Source organism: Taeniopygia guttata, chromosome Z (assembly GCF_048771995.1).
Source record: "Taeniopygia guttata chromosome Z, bTaeGut7.mat, whole genome shotgun sequence".
In the NCBI taxonomy this organism is placed as follows: domain Eukaryota; kingdom Metazoa; phylum Chordata; class Aves; order Passeriformes; family Estrildidae; genus Taeniopygia; species Taeniopygia guttata.
In genome coordinates, this window is record NC_133063.1 from 62,839,539 (window position 1) to 62,861,500 (window position 21,962).

The following is a 21,962-nucleotide window of genomic DNA, read 5'->3' on the forward strand; positions in this document are numbered from 1 at the left end:
GTCTCACTGGAGCGGGAACTGAGACACCGCCGCCCAAAAGACACGACAGCCACCGGCTGCTGCCTGTTGCTTGGCGCCCCTCCGTCGGGCGGGTGTCGGCGCGCCCTGTCCTTGGGCCAGCAATTCCCGTCAGAGAGCCAGCCGCCGCTTCCCAGGGAGCGCGTCCCGGCGCGCTGGGTCCGCGGAGCTCCGCGCCGGCCCTTGCGGCAGGGCTGACGTCAGCGCCCGCGGCGGCCGGGGCGGGGCGGGCCGGGGCGGGGCGGGGCGGGGCGGGAGCTCCGCAGCGCAGCGGGACGCGGGGCAGCCGGGGCGCCGAGCGGGCAGCGCAGCCCGGCCGCGCTGCAGCGCTGCCCTGAGACCGGCCGCAGCCATGGAGGAGTTCCTGCAGCGCGCCCAGTCCCGGCTGGTGAGTCACGGCGGGGGGCAGCGGGCGCGGGACTTGCCGCTGCCTGCAGCATCGGGCTCGCCCCCCCAGCCCCGGCGCGGCGCCCGCGGGCGCTCCGCGAAACTTCTCGGGATAGAGCTGTGGTCCTGCCGGGCGGGCGGCGGCGCAGGATGGGGCTGCTGACCTTCGCAGCGGCTGGGGCTGCGGAGCGCTTCGGGGTTGCTTTTTCTTCTCACACCTTGCTGCCCTCCAATTATGCTGAATAATGCTGTGCTTTACGAGCCCACTAGCCCGTACCTGACAGGCATTTTGGGAGGCGTCAGCATGCCGTGTGAGGATTATTTGCACGTTTCTTGGGACTTTGAGATGCATCAAGTTGCATAGTTTAAGGGAGGGGAATTATACGCGAAGTTGCTGAAGAAATATTTCTGTGGTCTAAACGGCACTAGCAGTAGGGGATAAGTTTGGGTAAGCAAGATATTGAATAACTGCACAATATGCAAAGATTACCAAGGTTCAGCATCATAATTGTGTCTCAGTTGTCATCGGTCCTTAACACCGTGTTAGGAATCACAGAGGTATATAGATGCTGTTCTCAAACGGCTTGTTGGTAGGGCAGTGCTGAAACTGCCGAGTATTTATTTTGTCTACAGTGACTGTTAATCTACCCCAGACAGCTTGTGCTCTTTCCCCCCTAATGTGGTTTGCAAAAGTGGGATGAGCTTTAAGACTGGGATGGTCTTAGGCCAACTAGTTTTCCATTTTGATTTTCTTTGCAAAACTCGGTTTTACTGACTTCATACCTTTACTTATTTCTTACCTTTCATGCGTAGCCTGCGTGCCCACTAGCAATCCAGCTCTCAGAAATGTGTTCAGTTAGGGGAGTAGGACTGGGTTTATCTCTCGGCTGCTTGTTTTATCCTGTATGTTTGGGTATTTGGTACTTGTATGGCCTTCCCAGTTTCATAGAGCTCTTAAGTATCTCTGGAGAGGGATCAATCATAAGCCCAAGATGCTGTTTGACAGACGTGGTTCTGTATCTAGAATGATTTGTAAAATATGATTTTTTATACCATTCCTTCTTAGTATGCGTTGTTGGAAATCAGAGAATAAAGTAATTTTTTAGAGGAGTGGAGAAAGATATGATAAAGCAAATCCCTTAGTGGCTTCCTTAATATTTAACTGTATTGGCAGATATTAAGGGTAACTAAACATGAAGTGTGTAATTCTGGTCACATGCCAACAGCAGTTGTTTTAAAATGTATTTTTAGCAGTTTTAAAAATATTTCCCTTGTTTTTTCATATAAGCAGTTGTAACTTTGGTAGCCCTCTTAAAAGATACCGCACAGTGCAGTTACAAGATCTTAATACATTTTTCACATTAGCATTTCATGTATTACAAAATTTGAGATGGAGATGGTGGTGGTTTTGACAAACTTTCTGCTCAAGAACATCATAGGTAGTCTTACTTGATAGACATGAATTGTGCAGTGATAATGTTTCCTGTTAGTAAGTGGCAAAGAGTAAAAACAATTTGTTTACCTCTAAAAGCAAATATTGCACTAATCTTTCTGAATAGCTTTTGATGATCAGAAAGGAGTTGTCTAGAAAACCAGACTCTAAAGATGCCCATGGAGAATATATAAAATTATTTCTTTAATTTCGATCAAGGGAGGAGCACAGCGACCGAACACGCCAGAGGAGCACCTTTATATTCCTGTAATGTGTGTTTTCAAAAGAAATGCAGAATTCTCTTTGTACTTTCTGAACTGTGGGAGGAAAATATAAGTTTTGGAGGAGGCCTCCTCTACCGGAGCGATACTGTGGTGGGAGAGTGTCTTTCTGACTGGAGTTTCAGTGTATGGGCATGTCAGCTGAGCATGGCTGGGGGATGAAGCATCTGAGCACTGGTGTGTTCAGTTCAGAACAGATCCATAAATCTTATAGGTTGTCTTCAATTTGCCAGTTTACTGTGTACTACAGTGGCCTGAAAAGGGTGACCCAGAGAAATTAAAGATTTGAATTCTGCAACATGAGAGGCTGATGATGTGTTTTCTTTTCAGCTTGGTCAGGCTTCTTGTGGGGAATGTTTCTCAGCCGGTAGCCATAGGCTGAGTTGAGGCCAAGCAATGAGCAGTCTTTGTTTTGACACTGATGTAAGGTGCAGGGAAGTGGGTGAATGACTAAGGAGGAAGGAGCTGCTGTGTGTTGTGCTACTGCAGCCGTATCTGTGGAAAATGCTAAAAGGCCTAGAATTGTATCTGAGAGGCCTGGTGATGCCAACGTAACAGTGCTAGCATTTCACACCACAGGTATTCCTGTTAGGTTAAAGAGATTACAGTGCATTGACTACGTGGTTGCTACTCAGCATGAGTAAAGGAATATTTTCTCCAGAAGAGCAGTTGCTCCAGACCATGCAGGGGAACCTATTACAGGAAGTGCTTTGTCATTCTTTTGGGTCTGGATCCAGCCACGACATTAATCAAGGCTATTTATCTGCACAGAGGAAATTATAGCCCAGGACTGTGCTGCACAAAGGGCATGCTTGTTTTTTGTTTTCTAAGTCTTTGTATTGTGTACCTTCATCGATTGTTGGAGAGGAAAATTCTCTGTGTATTATCTATTAATAATAAAGCCTCAACTAGACTATTCCTTCTTGAAAAACAATGGATTTTGCTTTTGTAGCTTGTAAAACACTCTCAGTAATTTTCAGTACCAATCTTTGAAGTTGTTACATATAATCTATGTAAAACCAAGGAGGCAAAATTTTTGAAGGCAATACATAACAGGATATAAGAAATGCCATACTGACATTTTTTCACATTTATGGTTCAGTTCTGCAGGTTTTTCTCAATTTTTTGTAAGTCTACTATAAAGTGAGAATAGGTGAGACTAGATGAGATCAAAGACCCTTCTAAACCATTCTGTCTTGTCTAGTGGGAGATTATAAACAGTAGAATACACAGGCTGATCAGTGCTGAAAGCTTAGATCAAAATGTATAGGTGAACTATCATGTTAGCCGCAGCTAGAACCATCTTCCATACATTTGGCTATGACATGTGCTTGGGTTTTTTTGTGCTTTGGCTTCAACAAAATCCCTGAGACAGTGAGTTTCACGGTTTTATCATGTGCTTTGTTTGACGGCAACAGTATCCCTCTTTGTTTGCTGTGAATTGCCTGATAATTTCGATGTGTGCTCTATGATGCTTCTACCTGAGTGAATATTTTACTTCACTTTCTCTCTGGCCTTTAATTAAGCAGTACCATATCTTCCTTGTCTTCTTTCAGACATTTTTAAGCTAAAGTTTTCTATTGCCTCTTGATATATGAACATAAGTCTATAACTCTGCTCATCCTTATGCCCTTTCTCTGAAGATTTTATTTAACCGTTTGAAAGCTGGGGAGCCCAGAACCACCTGTCGGGTTTAAGTCATAACAGCATAAAAGACTAACAGTAGTACAGTTGTCTTCTCTTTTTTCCCCCCTGATTTTCTTAAGGGTTCTTGCTATCCTACTTATTCTTCTGTTTTACTGGCAGAAGGCATTTTTCTGGTGCTTTCAGAGTATCATGTAATGTGAAGGATGATTTTGCTTCTTAGTAATACCTTTTTTAAAGCTCATCTGACACTGTACAGCACCACAGTACAGTAAACAATGAAGACAGGTTGTTTTCTCACATTTCCCCTAGTCTACATTTCTTGGCCCTCAATTCTGTTTACTGTTTTATTCTGTAGTCCCTTAGTGTCATATGAGTCCTTTCTGCAATTCTTGTAGCCAGCTCTCCTAAATAATCTGATATTGTCTGCAGCTTTTCCCACCTCATTATTTGCCTGCCTTTCATACTAGAAGTAATGTTATTTATTATTTATGAGAAACAGCACATATCTCAGCACATGTTCTTTTGGAGAATCCTTCATGGTTATTCTTCACTGAAAAACTGACCACTTGTTCCTGTCCTTTTTTTTTTCGTGAACTTTTAATTCTGTAGTATGTCATGAAAGGATGACACTCCTTTTTTCTTGGGTGATTTTCTTCTTTATTGGCCTGTAGGAAAAATTTCACTTATATTTTGGAAGGTCCAAATACAATACTTGCTTGTCCTTCTCTGCATGCTTATTGAGTTGTTTAGGAACTTATCTTTAAACAATTTTGTGCAAAAAATGTCATGCCTTACAAACACTTTTCTCCACTGTATTATGTTATTAATCTCTTCGGATTAGACTCTTTCAGGTATAGGCAAACCATCCAGCTGGAGAAGAGTTACTGGTCAGTCAGTATAAAATTTTGTATAATTTATTCAAGAAAACAAACCAAAAGTTTAAGGTTTCAGTGATGTAGCTTCAGACTGATTATCAGAGCAGTTATCAAGACATTAAAGTCAATTAAATAGAGAACTAAACATTCAGAAAGTACTTCCTCAGTAATTCTCTGACATGAAATACTGTATACTGAGGAAGGTACTTAAATTAGGTATTTTTCAAGTAATCTTACATGCTTCTGACTGTTAGTGGAAGTGAAGTGGAATGACTGTAAGAAGGGAATCTGTCAAGAAAGAAGCTGTAAGAATTTTAAAAACAAATTTACAGAATTGCCTCTGAGAGATGCTGAAGAGGTGCTGAAGCAAGGACTGCCAGAGAGTGCTTTTTCCCTGGCTTTAGGTCTGTGCCTAATGGAGAACCTAATGCTTTGTATGCTGGCTTCAGGGAAGTCAGAGAACAGAATGAGCTCCAAAAAGGCTTAATGTGCTGATGATACTGAGATAACCACATACTGCAGCAAAGTGCTTCAAACTAGTAATTGAAAGATGGTCCTCCTCCTGCAGAGAATAGCAATTAGCTGGGGAAATAATCTTTCTAAATGTTATGTCATCTTCAGCAGTTAACAGTATTTGGGAAAAAAAAACCCCAAAAACCCAAACTCTCTAAAAATTGAAGTTCTTTTAATCCCTTTAAATACAAGAAAAGAGACCAGAATGCTGGTTACACCTGGCAGGGTATGCACTGGACAAATGGGGTATTATGACCCCAGACAGGTGTGCCCAAATAAATACTGCACTGTGTGACTGGACATTTTCCAAACTGAGGGCCAGACCCTTGACCAGGGAGATGCCCTTGAGAATAGTAAAAAAGGCTTTTAAGACACTGCTTTGATAGATATGAAAAATGAATGTTGTGCTTGTTTCTGAGGCACAGAAGTTCGAAGAACAGCTAGTGATGATGGCATGACTTGAGTAGATTTATGTGACTGCAGTTTAAAAACAAGCTGAGTCACTTACATGCTTATTCATAGTGCCTCTATTTTCCTAGCTGGAATTTTTTTATCAATGATAGGCAGTGGTTACTTTGAAAATAGTATTTGATTTAGTTGGAATAGTTTTGGCTTTATGGGAAGTGAGAGACACTACAGAAGTGAAGCAGAAGTATTTTCCCAGAAACTACTGAACATCTCCAAGCTTAGGAGTAAAAAAGCTTTTAAACATTTAGACAAGGAATCAAGTCTTAGCCTCTCATGTATCTTCTTTGCATTCATCCAGCAGCACCCAAGGGACTTGACTCCACTTAGCAAGGCACTTATGCTATGTAAGAATTAAAGAGTATGAGTAATGATATTGACTCTAGTTGGAAAACTCAGATATAGAAGTTGTACATACACCTAAAAAGGTTGCAGAATCGGAGTATTATGCTGATTAACATTTTATTGCTTAAATCTGTCAGAAGAAATCATGCAGCAGCAGCTATGGAGCCAATGTAATTTATTAATAATAAAGAAGAAAGAATAAACATTGCACAAACATAATTCTGAGGTAAATTTTTAAACAAAGCAAAGTTATGAGCAGTTACACTAATATTGAAGGGCTGGCTTTTGTTATCATTTTTGTATCATTACAGATACTGTAGCATAATAACAGTGGAATACTCCCTTCTTCTACAGGCACCACATAATTAGAAATATTTCTTAACTGGAAAAGAATTCAGGGAATCATAAGAAAATTACTTAAAGAATTGACATCCAAGAAAAAAAATGAACTAAACATAAAACTTGATTAAATTACTGCTGCACTGGGACATGAGAGCAGTCTGGATCTATGACGTTGCTAGAAGTAATGCAAAGAAAGGAAGGAATCATTCATTCTGGTACATAGGTATAAATACGTAATTGCAAAACAGTCAGCAGAAGCTTAATAAACACAATATTTCCAGAAAAGTAGGTCTATTAGCAAGGAAGATAGGTTCCCAGAGCAGTGAGAGAAGGCCTCTGCATATGAGCAAACCAAAATAAAACCTGAATTGGATGAACATATGTAAAGCTGCTTTTAAAAGCAACATGTAATTGTAAGGAAAATATATTGGGTAATTTAATAACCTTTTACAGTTCCACTAAAGTCAGACAGACTACAAATATGTGGCAGAAATTGAGAATTAAAAATGCTTTCCCCCCATGGATTTTCATGGTTTGAGATGATAGAACTAGCATTTTTAAACAATTACCCACATACCTTGCTTTTCTTCAGTCTCTGGTGCAGTGATAAGTGAAGCACACCATATTGGTAATGATTAGGTCAAATTCTGTCCTGGTTAATTTTTGGAGTGTTGAATCATTGCATATGTAGCTGACATACTTTATATTTTGTTCTAAACACAAATAAATTCCAAAGGCATTTCATTGCAGTGTAGTAGGGTATTTATTAGGGTATCACACACTTATTAAAGTGTGGCCATGATTCTTCTGAGCTCGATTACGTGCAAATACTTAATTAAATGATTGGTTCAGTTCCCATCTTAAGAGTCTGTTTGACGTACTAGATTGAGTGGATAAATCCAAAGTAGTAGTATGGTAGTAATAGTTGGTTTTATGTTTCCTAACCTGTTAGTTAGCATTTTAGCAAATGTCAATTTTGCGTAGGAGTTAGAAAAAAACAGAAAAATGCTGAGGTTTGGAAACATGTCTTTAGCCATAAGGATAGCATCACAGAAAAATTAAATCTGACTACTCTTTCTATTACTCTGCTATAGACTGTCTGAAGATAAAACTTAATGTTTCATTACTGAATAGGAAACAGTGAAGAGGAAGACAGAGAAGAGGATTTGAAAAGGTTTCGTGATGTTGTTGAGGCGTTTTCTTTAATGTGTTGGGGCAAGGAGGGTGGGAATAGGGAGGTCTGTATAGACGGAGTCACAGGCTAGGAGTAGAAGGCTTTCCACAGCATAGCTGTGGAAGCTGGTAGGTTACTTCTGCTGATACCAAATAATGTTTATGTGATTAAACCATCAGGTCATGATAGCCAGAGTGTTAGCTCTGAGGGTAGGCAGGAAAGGTTAATGAGCTAAACATGCCCGCAGGGTTTTGCTGTAGGTAAGCAGTGTCTAAACTGAATATGATGCCAGGATTACAGACTGGAGTTATAGGTAGGATACTTTCATGAGTCCCTTACATATCTGTGATTTATGGTTCTCTGAGAGAGAGGCACAGTTAAAAGGAGAGGGAGTAAAACCTCAGCTTTAACTCTGCTCAGGTTTGTGTTTGTGCTGGGAAGGTGTGGATAGGTGTGGGATTTTAGTTTAGAAAGGGCAGGACTGGAGCAACATGGAAATATTTGCCATTCTGGAGTCCTGAGGGAGATGAGGCTTAGGATTTAAATGACTTGGTAACATCCCTGTTACATTCTTTTTCTTCAAAGAAGAGAGTCTGTTCCAAAAAACAGACAGATCCTTAACAACAGGTATGATATCACTTGTTCTAACAAGATCCAAATAGATGGTGGCACAGTAAGGAGAGAGGATGGACAGTGAAAAGACTAGGAAGATTTCAGAAAATGATAACATCTGGAGGACGTCAGATAGTTCTCCTTCCTTGTTTACTTAATAATTTGGCAGTAACTGAATAATGTGTGATAGGCCTAATAGACCTAATGCACTGGCCAAGTTCCATCTTGCACAGTCATAACCCACTTCTGTACATTTCCTTCTAGCTGTAATATATTAATCTTAAGCCTCCTTATAATAAATTCTGTCTAGAGTACAGTTTGATTTTGTGGTGTACTGTTTTGTACTACTTAATGATTTACCTGTTTTCTACTACTTAGGAAATTTTGATCTTGCTGTATTTTGATTGCAATAATTGTGTTCACGTCTGCTTGTAATTGGCAGTTCTGGTTTTTGATTTAGTCTTGTGTGTGGAAGTGTGCCATATAACTTAGTGCCATATAACTTAACATAAGTTAGCTGCTAAACCAGCCCTTGCCTGTGAGACACCATCATGCTGTAGCGGCCTTTCCCTAATGTTTAATCTCATTGTGCTACGTTGTGCTACACGGCATAAAAATTATAATTCTCAATAAATATTTCCTTGCACTTGTACAGTAGTGATTACAAAATCCTAATCCAAGAGGAGTTGGTAGGGAAGAAGAGAACTCTGAATTGTTTTTTCAGCTATTATCATGGTCTTATAAATCCTGCAAGTATGTGGAGACTTAGAATCTGGAGGGCTACAGAGAAAGGCATATTCTGCTTAGTGAACCTTGTATGCTGATCTGGAGTCAGTGGGATGGGTAGAAGAAGGAAAACTTCCCTTTGATGAGATGCAGAATTCCTCTGGAATTCTGCTTGGAATATATTTGTCTTTTTCTGAAGCAGTGATAAATGGTAAACTTTTGAACACTTGCAGGGACAGTCCTAAATATAGACAGTTGGCAAATAACCAGTTGACTAAGTCAGCAGCCTTTCTTTGACATAGAAAACGTTTCAGCATTCAGTCAAAGTCATTTGCAGGCCTGGCTATGCTACAGCTGTGTCACATGCAGGTACCGTGATGGTTTAACCTGCTGGAAGAGTAAGCTACTATGTTTGACAACGCCTGTATGCAGTCCACATAAGTTTCATATATGTTTACTTAGTTTTCTTACAGATAAATCTGTTTGAGACTTTATCCTTAGCAGTCACGTTACTTAGAAGAACAAATGGCTTTTTGTCATATCTTCAGAATTGTGTCTATAAGAGGGTGTTTAGGACTATATGAAATCTTGGAAAGGTTAGTTTGCAGGGTTCCTGCATGTCTCTTTTACATGTGTAATTAAGTAAATAGCCATATAGAGTTAAAAGACCAAATGTGATTTAACCCCCCATTTCACTTCCAGTCTCTTTCTGGTTTTGGATTTGGTTCTGTGCTTCTGTGATTTTTTTAAACTAAAAAAAAAAACAAAAACAAAAACTAACATAAAAATGGCAATAAACCATTCAATTTAAATAATTTTAGCTCAGAGATGAATGAAATGAACAAATGAAATTTTCTATTTTTGTGAAGATGGACTTTACTGTTCTTTCTCTTGATTTATTGAAATAGGATGTGTGATAATTTTTTGACTAGCAAAAATACTGCAATTCAAGTTTACCTGAATTACAAACTTTTTTTAAAAATTGAAATGAATTGCTCAATCTGTGCAGGGTTTGGAGACAAAATGGTATCACTAGGGCATTCATTGTCTGTGGCAGAGAGATTATATACTACTTCTCTACCACCCTAAAGGAAATCTGTGTATTTGTCTTTGTGACAAGATGGGACTGTAGAGGCTACTCTGCAGTTGCTGTAAACAGCATCAAAATTTCAAAACTTGGCTACTTTTTTACATAAAATAATTTCTGTATAAAAGGAAGAGGTATGGGATGTTTTTGTATGTTTCTTTCTTTCTGCATATTCTAAAAGACAAACTGCATAAACTTATTTAAAGACAGTTCCCTGCTACTGTGAGGATGCCTTCTCTTCCTTGAAAATGTGATGCACACTAGAACTTCAGCACTGACAGTTCTAGATCAAGAATAAAAAGTTTTGATTGATTGAAGTGGTATAACTATGCACTAAAGCCTTCATTCCAGGGGAGAGGGGGTTGTGTGGACTGGAATTCTAGTCCTTAATTTCCAGAGACACTTGCTTATAACCTGTTTAAATCACATATGAAAATGAATGAAATAATCTAATGTTAGTTATTTGTTAACATCTTAAAGATCATTGCACAGTTTTTACTGTCACCTTTTGTGCAGTAGAAGAGGAATTTCTTAGGCTGGGTCAGACGTATTTTGCTTGATCTGTTTTGCAAAGTTTGTGCAATAGTTGTGGTATATAGTATGAGTCTGTCTCAATGTGAAGATGTTGAGCCTTCATTTGAAAAACCAATCAAAGTAGCTGTCAACTTCCCACCCCTGCTCCATATGATAATTAAACCGGTTATAATCTCATGGCCTGAAAAGATAATCTGTTTGCATATTCTAAGTAAAACAAAAGTTACAGTTGATAAAGAAAATGAACCGCTCTAAAGAAATATTTTTGTTTAAATTTAGGTGTGTGTGAAGTCTATGAACTCTGCTTGACTAGAAATGCTGGGATCTTGTTTGCATTTATACTGGGTAAAACTGTAGAGAGTGGCCTCAGTATTCGAAAATAGAACAGTAAATATAAAATGCTGTCTTTTAATGTTGACAGCAATAAACAGATGAACTTACCTTCTTGTGTCCTTTTCTCCTTAACTTTGTAGACTGCAAAGAGGCTGAAATAATGAGACACTTACTTATATTTTTATTTTGTTTTTCCTTTCCCATATTTTTTTCTTTCTCCTAATTTTGCTTTCCAAGCACTACAATACTCAACAGGCAGAGCTATGCTACTGCCATGTTGATTTTAAGAGCAGAGAAGTGTACAGTATGTGTGAAATTAGTACAGACTCTCAGTAAATTTGAACAATTTCAGAAGACTGCAGTGTAAGTGCTCTGTGATTCTTCATCAGTGCTGGTCATAGTGTAGTTTGTCTTTTCCTTCTGTGCCTGCTGCGTCTCCCCCTCGAATCCACGGGTCAGATCCCCAGTGGGGCCCGGCCAGCTGGGCAGTGGGGCGAGTCGGGCAGAGGGAAGGGCTTCTCCTTGAATCCCGGGGGGTTTGGAGAAGCTCCCACGTGAGTCCAAAGACAAGCTGGTCCCACAAGCGAAGTAAAGAGGCACTCTCCTCAGGATTAGTTCCAAAGTTTAATGAGGGCCTGGAGAGATCCCAGGCCACATCTGACCTCGAAGGACATCCAGAGCAAGAGAGACAGTGTTCCCGCCCAGAGCAACCAGATGTAGGGGGACGGGAAACCCGAGCAGCCAACGGGGGAAGGACTTGGGAGTGGCTCTCTGGGGGCAAGGCCTGAGAGTGACCACTGAGGAGGGGGTGGGGGAGGAGTCCCAGCACCTGGTGACCCTGCCAGAAGGGTCTGGACAAAGGGGCGTGGTCAGCAGGTGATGGACACATCACCTGGGGGGAGACAGGGGGATGGGTTGGGGTTTGATGGACATACAGGTGCTGATGGGAAAGCTCGGGTGAACCAAACAGATACAAAGAGGGGATATAATGCAAACACTACTCTACATGTGCCAACAAATGAGCTACAGATGCATTTAGTGTGCTAAACAAGATGTGAAATGATGTTCTACATAGTTCTAGCTCTGCTTATTTGCATGTGTCCTCCATTGTTAACTGAGTGCTTCATTATTTACCTTTTAAATTAGTTAGAATTTGTTTAAGTCTTTGCATATTTCAAATTTTCAGAATCCAAATCAGAGCTACTTGATGATGTTGTGGCAAAAGCAAGCTGGTTACTTGCCCTATTTAGTAGTGATTAGGATTTAGCTGTTTTTTTCCGACCAGATAGTAATTACTGATACTGAATTAACAGCAATCTGTAGGAGCAGAATCTACTCTCTGCTTCCATAAATCAGAAGTGGTTTATATTTCATATAATTGTTTGAGCCACAGTAAAATATCAGAAGCTACTGCTGGAGTAGTAATCTGATGTGTTCTGTCCAGTTTGAAAACTCAGAGGATGATTGAATTACAGACATTGTAGGGCGTAAGCATCTCACTCAGAGGCATGAAAATCTCTGTTACACATCTATCGCATTGTGAGAATGTGGTATTCACTTTAAAGCACGGGTTTGGATTTTAATGTTTCCAAAGTGACTACATAGATCTTTTAGGAAGAGGCTGTATATGATAGCTGAAGAAAGTGAGACTGAAGAAGATGGAAAGGGACTGCAAACACTGAGTGTAGTTGTCCTATCTGGCATCTCAGCCTTAGCAGTTTTCTCTTAGTGCACGCTATTAAATTACCGCTTTCATGTAGGTCACTTGTACATTCACATTCTCTGTCACTTGGACACACAGAGAGAAGCAGGAACCCTAGGGAGTCTGTTTCTAGACATTGTTGAGATAGGCAAGAAAATTCCTGAGGTGATGGTAGTAGAGACTTTACTGAATAAGACTGGTCAAGTTGGAATCTTTGATATATATTAGAAACACTGACCTCTTTGGTAAATTTGCACCTCTAAGGAAGGAGGAAACTAGGTTTTCCTTATGCCCATATGGCATGCTATATTGATTTTCTGACAAACGTTTTTAAAGAAATAAAGTACTGTTAATGCTCTATTTTCACTTTGATTTGAAGGAAAAACTTGAGGACCTTGAGGGCAAGACTTCAAAGAATATCTGAGGTCACTTGGTTTGCTAAGTTTGAGGGAAGAGAAGGCTGAGGCAAGACACGGGGTGGTGGCGGGTGAGCTGCTGATCTCTCCTTGTGAGTGGTGATAGATCATAAGGAAATGGAGTGAACGTGTGCCACGGGATGTTCAGACTGGACATTAGAAAGCTTCTTTGCATAGAGGGTGGTCAGTTACTGGAACTGGCTTCTCATGGAAGTGTTCATAGCGTCAAATCCTCTCAATTCACAGAGAGTCTAGTAATCTAGTTTAGTGTTGGTTAATCCTGCAGGAATCAGGGAGTTGCACTTGATGGTCCTATGAATACCTTCCAACTTGAGATGTTCAAGGAATTTATGATTCAGTGAAATATGGAGAGCATTTATTTTTTTCCTTAGAAACAAAAGGAATTATGGTAAACAACTTTTTTCCAGCTCTTCTACAAAATCTAAAGTAGATTTGGTTTCTTTGTGATCATAGTTTGATATATTCTTGCATATATTTTCAAGCCTGAATATTAGTAAATGTGTAATAATAGATAGATTCAGTGCATCACAGATTCTTGAGAAAGCACTTCAAGTCGACTAGCCTGTCATTTTTTGACAGGAAGGAGAGGATAAGCTCCGTCCCTCAGAGATCCTGGCAGAAGACACAGCTGTAGTAGGTGACGGGATATGGAGACAGTTATAGCTGTAGGACTGTTTATCTTCACATTAAAATATTTAGCCCTTATGATAGCCTATTCATCTGTGACAGTCCAGAGAAGCTCAGAAGTGGCATGCTTCCTTACTCAGGTACACCTTTTTTTTTTTTTTTTAAAGAGTAAATCTCCACAGCATTTCTTTTGAGGACTCCTTTACACATTGCTAAATGTTTAGAAAGTAATTCATTTTTTGTGGTAATTTGGTGTGAATTAGTTTGGTATGTAATAGAAGAGCATGTTGTCTGCACTGAGAGTCAGAAACCACTTCTGTAATAAAAATAAGCAGGAGTCTGTAGAAATAAATAGCAGACAGGGCAAGGTAATTTTCTTGTACTTTCTGCATCTTTGCAGAAATGCTTGGGTACTTCCAAGTAGCTCCATTCTCTCCTGTTTGTTTACACTCATTACTGTTTTGAACAAGAATATGGTGTGACACACTGAAGTTATGAATAGAAATTAGAGAAACTTATTTGATGTGATTGCTAAGTAAGACAGGGTCTAGGCTGTGGACTGAATATACACACACACAAACCCCCTCTGCCCTAGCCAAACAAGAAGCAACTAACCAAAGAAAACTCCAACCAAAACAAAAAACTCCCACAAAAATATCCCTGTACACCTTTCCCGCCCCCCCAAAAATACTCCGTAGCGATTAATAAATCAAAACCCTGAAAAAGGCAGAAGTGAAAGTAGAATGGTAAAATTTATTGAATGCAGAATTATCCCAGTTAGTTTCTGATTCTGTCAAAAGTCTAAATAAACTTGCAAAATTAACTTGAATCATGGAAACTTATTTTCATTACACTTATGTTCATTGTCTGTAGTTTTTGCTTACTATTGTTAGTGTTCCAACTTTACATAATTGCAAATGTTTCTGAGGGCATTTCATTAATATATATCAACATACATAAAGTTTAAAATAGCTCAGACCCACTGAGCTTTAGTAGCTAGGTCTTTTTCCGTTTTAGCTCTTAGAGAAACACCTGCATAAATTAGATAATTTTACTGGGAGGCAAGAGAGCAATGTAAATCAAGGGAATCAAATGTCAGTTGAAAGCAGAGTGTTTCCAGTCACAGAGAGATGAGTTTTCCCCTTTCTCTCATCTTTGGTGCTCATAGGTTCCCTTTCTGAATGATCTGTGGGAAGAAAAGTCTTTTCTATTGTTTCTGAAGAAAGCCATGCCGAACCACAATGTTATTTCTGTTTTTGATAGGGTGGTTTGTCATGCAGCACCTAATACTTTTTCCCCTTTTCCTTTCTCCCCTTTTCCTTCTTGTATTTCAGAATGTGTATATGGAGACTCTGCTGGTTTAATTTTTGAGTACTGTTCCTTCTCTTAGTATCAGTTAGCCAAGATGGATGAAGGAATTACTTAGACAGAGGTGGTATCATATGTCTTCTATGTCCAAGTGTTTGCAAAGTGTTCCAATGTGTCCAAAGCTGATGGCAGTTTTTTTCTGAGGTGTTAAATATGTGTCAAAAATTCTTGAAATTTAAATATTTTATACTGCATTCTCTGAATGTTGTTTCTAGGCTGAAGCATTAAAAACCAGCATTTTAACCTGAAAAGAGAATTCTCCTATGAGGAGCAATTAGGTGTAGTTTCATTTAACTATATTATAAACTTTCCTTTTGTTGTGCATTTTTAAATGGCATTTGGAGTTTCAGCTTACTGCTAAGTACCACTATTGCTTGGTATGCTGTTGACTTCACAGACTAGTTGTCAGCAGAGTAAGAATTGCAGATTTTTTGCTAATGTTGTGTTAACCATAGTATACCTTTCTTAACAAAACAAGTAATTTAAGTCATGCTTTTATTAAAATACATATATATGTTGATGTTGCTATATCATACAGGCTGATTTGAAGGAAAAAATAAATAAAGTTTAAACTTTTTGTTTTGGTGCTAATTGTGATACTACCTACCATAATTTTTAACATCCCAGTTCCCCGAATTAATGGACATCATTACAATGTATTTGTAAGACTGGCCTTTATATCACAGGAATGTAAGATTCATGTGGCTTCAGGGAATGTGGATCTCCTCAGATAGTCATTTTTAGCAGTCTGTTTTTATAAGTAGACCTCATTGTCAACATTTGCTTCTCATATATTGCTGTGTGTAATAGATTACTCAAATCACAAACCCTTTGTGGGTTTCTATAAATTTAAAAAGCTTACTAATATCTTGTAATCTTGTAGTAGAGTATCTCAAATCTCTTTTAAATCAGTATTTTTTTTATGATGTGGCATACTTTTTTTATTCAGAAGTGGCAATATATATGTTGATGTTTATATATATGAACTCTGTCTACAGCTAGGGATTAAATGTTCAAATATGACTGAATGTAATTATATTACCATTGTACTGTATCCTCTTTGATGCTAAGAAAAATTTTTGTTCTACTTAGCTGATGAAAGAAAGGAAACAATTACATTTTATTTATTTTTAATACACTTTCCTAATTCCATTAATGCTGAACAGATACCCTTTCAACAGCAGTACAAGGCTGGTATATACTTCCCATAAAAGGGAAAGAAAGCTACATGTAATTATGCCATTTGTTTTTTCAGTGAAAAATACTTACATTACACAAAATACTGTGTAATCATCCTCTGATATGCTGAGATGTATGCAACTAACTAAGCAGAAATAATAAACTAAAAAAATATCAATCTGGGAGCAAAGAGTGACCTTACACTGCAAAGCCATGAAATCATCACCGGTTTCTAATGTTACCACTGCTCCTGGTCTGACAAGTGTTTATCTGGCTGTGTTGGCAGTATCTCCAAGGGCAGTGAATCCTTTTAACATCTTGAACACATTGAGGATGCAGAGAGATTTTAGTTCATGCCTTGTAGAATTCTTATGACTGGAAATTTAGGAATTGTCTTATTGGCACAGAATGCATGTCTGTGAGTTGGAGTAAGTTGTGTTGCGAGTCATTTAGGTGCCCTACCAGTATCCTCAGAGTTTACCAGTAGGAAAATCTGGGCCTGGATGCTGTGAGCAGCCTTGTACATAGGTATTTTGGCTTGTATATGTCCATTTTATGGACATAGCGGTTTTAGTTTTGTTTGTGGGTTTTTTGTGTGAATTTTTGCTTTGTTTTGTTTCTTGTTTGTGGGGTGAGGAGTGTGGTATATTTTTATGTTTGGGTTTGGTTTTTCTTGGTTTTGTTTGTTTGTTTGGGTATTTTGTGTGGTTTTTTGTTTGTTTTGGGGTTTTTGTTTGTTTGTTGTTGGTTGAAGTTTTTTTTAGCTTCACTACCAGACACTTAAGACCTAGGAAGGATGTTGTACCTTGGGTTTTTTACATTCAGAATCAGAGTTTAAGCAAGTTTGAGCTCTGTGGTTTATTGAAAGTAAGCCAAGCCTGAGAAGAAGATTCTTCTTTGCTGCCTTACATAATTTTCCTTACCTTTGGATCATGTGCTCTTAACTGCAGGAGGCATAGAAATCCATGGAGATTTCTTTTCTTGACAGTGTCCTCTTTGATTGAAAACCAAGACCTTGACTGTTAAAGAAAATCGACCAAGTCGCTCTGTGAGGTAGGGCACAGGTATCAGTGATTGTCATAAATTAAAAATACATAATAGTGTCTTCAATGAAAACTAGGAGATATTGAAAGGTGAAAGTTGAAATATTAATGTAATTTACTTTGTTTGTTGTAACTATATATTAAAAAAAATATTTCTTGTCTTCTGAATTAGCAAGGGCAGCAGATTTGCCAGGGATGATGAATTACCTGTTTTGGTGTTAAATAAGAGGATTCAGCAAAAATCATTGAGAACAATGTCTTAATCAGTCATTAATGTCGCCTCATATGAGAATTTGTCATTTATATCTCCTGTTTCCTTATGCTTAATAAAATTTTAAATAATACATTATGAAATCCTTAATTCAAATTAATGAAAGTGAGCCAAATCTTAAATTCAAAAACCTTTTAGTTGTCTCTTATATTCTGTTCATTATCAATTTTTATTAACTGAAATAATGTGATACTCTTAAAAAAATTGTATACCTTTATAGTACCTATATAATACCTTTATAGTGCTTTTGTTTACTTTGTAATTGCACTCCAAATTATTTTTTTTCTAAGATTTTCCATACTTTAAAAGCAGGAGCTGATATGCTCACCATAAAGATAATTTCTAATTCTGTATACTCTCTGATTTTATGGTTCAGCTCTCTATAACATATCTCTTAGGAGATGAAATTGGGCTAATGTGATAGATAAGAGTTTGTGCAATCAATATCCTATTTACCATTATTGCAGTTTTCCTTCCATTCAAGGTGGGAATTTTTTGTAGTTAGTGACAATCTGCCTATAATTCTGTGTGAGAAATATGTGTTTATTGTATTGTGGCTCTTGACAGATCTTGGCTGTGCTGGAACATTACTTGATGACTGCAGAATTAACTTAACTCCTTTTTTTCCGCCTCTCTACCACTTGTTCTAGTGCATTAAATTAAAAACATAGCTCAGTTACACATATATTCTATGTCAGACAGAGTACTGGGAAATGGAGGTGTGTTTCAGAGGGAAAATAATAAACTTCATCATAAATACTGTTTGCATTATCATCGTATGTATGTTAGTTCAAGATGTCATTGGCACAATACAAGAGTAGTAAGATAGGAGTCTTTCCTAGAATATGTAACCTCAAGGTTCTTCATCTTTTTTGTAATCTTTCTAATGAGCACTGTGGTGCCTTGTGGGACTTTACCTACTTCAGTGCTGAATTCTGAAGTGGAAGAAGGAATGGGAAATGCAAGTTTGAGCATATTTCCTCTGACAGATCTTTCCCAACTTGCATTGGGAATGAAGTAATCATGATTCTACCTACCAATAACTTTTTGCTTTAAAATGATTGTTATTTCTTCCTTTTCTTTTACTATTTTTACTTTGTCAATTGTGATAGACACAAGGATTAGATTCACTGTTTTCCCTGATACATAAAATTTTCATAGAAAACTTAAAGTCCCTGCATAAACTTATTTTTCCCCTGAAAAGTCGTGTATCCTCAGCAGTATTTGAAATGTTTTTCCTGAAACCCAAACATTCTGTTTCAGTTTCCTACCTTTTTCTCCTTGAATATTAAAAGGGGAAGTTTTAAAATGGAATTAGGACTAGTGTTGCATTACATCAAATAGGAATATTTGTGGTTTTTTTTTTTTTTTCAGGAGTGTATATTACCTGCTTTATCTGATTAGAAGGAAAACTAACATCAGCACAGCAAAAACTAATGTTTTAGATTGCTATTGTATATTGCCTTTCAGCAGACTTTAATTAAAGTGACATTTGTTTGTCCTATAATATCACCATTCCCTAATCGATGTACTGAGCAAGCACCATAGTGACAAGATAAGTTGCTTTGTTTTGTTCCATATGTCTGTGTTCCAAATTTTCTATAGTTTTAATTGGTTCCCTGCAGAATAACATTTACAAGCATATGGTATGGAAAATGCTGACTGCATTTATCATATATTTTAGTATATTGGTGGCACTATATCACTAAGCCTTTAAATGTGATTATGAGGTTATTTAATGCAGTCAACAGTGTGCTTAAAGCACAGCAAAAATCTGCAATGAGCCAAATGGTATCAAGGAAATATGTTTGAATGTCTTCTTAATGCTTCAGGGATAGATGGGGAAGTCTGCTTCAGGAAAGGTTTTGGGTAATGTTTATGCTGAAACATATTTTGCCACCTGAGAGCAAGTCTGAAAGCTCTGTGGAGTCTGCTTGCCATCACAAGAGGAATGTCTGTAGGAGCTGCAGAGGCAAAACACCTGATACATCTAGGCTTATTGACTTCAGAAGAAATGCAGCGGTATCAGCTGATGAAATGAAATGGAGGATTAGCTCCTTAATCTCATATATCTGGCTTTGAAGACATCAGTAGCATGTTTTTGCATGATTCTGCTCTGGAAAAAGATGAGCACTGCTAAAGGAAGGGACCAAGAGTGACTGAGAAAACCCCAGTCATCTCAGCACATGTGAGGGTCTTAGTTCAATTGTATTACCATAGATTATTCCTCTTTGGTTAGGCTGAAGGGGAGGTGTGTCATGGTGGAGAACATCTGAATTGGATTCTTTGCTAAGGTAAATTGGTCAAGGTGGTTTCAGACTGCTCCAAGCCGCAGTTCCGTGAGTCATTGTGTTAATGACCTCTCTGGATTTCATGAGCAGACTGGGCACTTGGACACAGCCCAAATTATCAGAGAAAGAGATTCATTCCTTACGTGGGTATTTCTGATGTATGTATTACATGCTTTGCATATGCATTCAAAAGGTAACATACAGTCTGCTTCTTTAGCCTGAACCCAGATGAATTTACTAAACTACTTAAAAATTTATATCGCTGTTGTGTCATCTGTGTAAAAAGGAGTATTAGACATTAAAGCAACAAAATTTTATTAGTGACTAGCCCTATGCTGAAATCATATGCACGTTTAAAGTAATACAGGAATGTAATTGTGCATTTTCACTTTCTCATTTGCAATATGTGTGTGGCTCTGATACTAGTGATATAGTGAGGACAATTCAGAGATCTAAACAGTGTAGACATAACTAATTACTGTGTGAATAAAAACTGCATTCTCATAATGAAGCATATGTTTCTATTCTCACAGCATTGCAAATAAAAAATAGATTGTTTTTTTAAAGTCAGGTTTTATAGTGATTGCACGTCATTTTACTAAAAAGCACAGTATTACAATTTTTATTCTGTGCTCAGCTTTTACATCAGATCAACCAAATATTTATCTTTTAGAAGGACAACAGGAGTAAAACATATTACAATCATAGAATTTCCTGATGAAGAAAGAAGCTGCCAATGATAATAAAGGAGTTTTTGTGGAATGATGTCTAGAGCAGGCAGAGCAGAGCAGTACTTGCTGCTACAGAGGAACAGGTGCCTGATTTTCAGTGTGGAATAAAAAAGAGCAACTGAAATAATGCTGAAGTTAAAAACTGAAACAAAACAAAAACCAAAACAAAACCAAATCTTTTCAGCACCATCTTAACAGAGTATGGTAAAAAAACCAAAGACATTTTACAATTATAGTATGATAAAAACCTGTTGAACAAAAAAGGCAAAAGTGGAAGTGACTTTGGCCTGATCATCTCTTCCAGCTATGATTTTCTTGCTCACTAATGACACTTCTATGGAACTGTTGGCTTACTTCAGGCTGTGGTTTCATGTTCAGCTTGGTGCCTGTCACCTAAGGGTTACACTGATTTAAGAAAGATGAAGCTTTACTCCAAAGGCTTCTGTAAAATGCAATGTTAAAGTGCTTTCTGACTCTTGGTAAATTTATTCTCAGTAGCAGAGTTGTTTCTTTCTTTTTAAAATAGCTAAACTTAAACAATCCAAGATCAGATGTTAGGTTTGTGAGAGGCAGGTAAATTAACTGCATTGTTTGGATTGCATTCCATTGCCTTCATTAAAACAAATCCACTTGTTTTTCTTGAATACACTTTCTCTTTGCTCTGTGTAGTTTATTCAGTCTCTGCGCTGTATGATGTAGGGCTTTATTGCTACCCATCACCTCCTGGCACACCACAGAGCTGATATATTTAACTGAGGGGGACTCTGCTCCTTGGGTAAATGTACTTCTTACTTTTAAGTCATTTGTGCCTAATATCTCAAAGAACAGTTTGGTCCTGTAGTAAGTCAAACAATTCCTAAGAGATATAAATAAAATCAAGTCCGGTAAACTAGATTAGGCATCCCAGTCTCACTTCTGCATGTTAAGTGGCAAGTATGGAGGAAGTGGGAAGAGGAGTTAGGTAGCTTGAGGTGGAAATTCAGAGATTTATTGTGACTGACTTTAAGCACTAAATGTGACCTGGGCTAGGAATATACCTTGCTCTTTTGCTGAATTTCTGTGTGTTGAATTTCTAAGCTGAATTTCTGTGTGCTGTATAATCAGTTACTAGGTGAGAGCACTAATCCTGTGTAAGACAGGTTAATTTAAACAACAAATTAATTAATGCAGCATAAATGAAAGAAAGAGACTTTGATTTTTATTTTAGTAATTTCTATTATAGAGTCCTATTGACAGACTGTTGAAGTTCTGCTAAGTCAAGCTTAAATAATCATTATGCTGGAAACATTCTCCTTTTTCACCCATAGGAGACCATATCCTCTTTTGTCTTTGCAGGAGGAGTAATGTGATATTGTTACTGAGCCTAAAAAGTAATTTAAGCCATTAAAATAAGACTTTGCTTTATTATTTTGTTTATCTTATATCATAAAAAATTAGATTTCTCTAACTCTTTAAGACGAAGCATATTTAATATCTGTCTGACTTAAAGCATTTTTTATCGTGGGATAGCAGCAAAGATAGGATCAAAACATATGATTTCAA

General features: G+C 38.1%; 1 protein-coding gene across 7 annotated transcripts in view; it reads left to right on the forward strand.

The window, feature by feature from the left end:
• Positions 1-252: 252 nt before the first annotated feature.
• The window catches only part of PRUNE2 (prune homolog 2 with BCH domain), a 135,439-nt gene continuing 113,729 nt past the window's right edge, over positions 253-21,962 (forward strand). For all 7 annotated transcript variants that reach the window (XM_030258582.4, XM_030258584.4, XM_030258583.4 and 4 more), the window contains exon 1: positions 253-406. In XM_030258582.4, the coding sequence (XP_030114442.4) occupies positions 371-406 (36 nt within the window). In that variant the 5' untranslated portion in view covers positions 253-370. The remainder of the gene's footprint in view (positions 407-21,962) is intronic.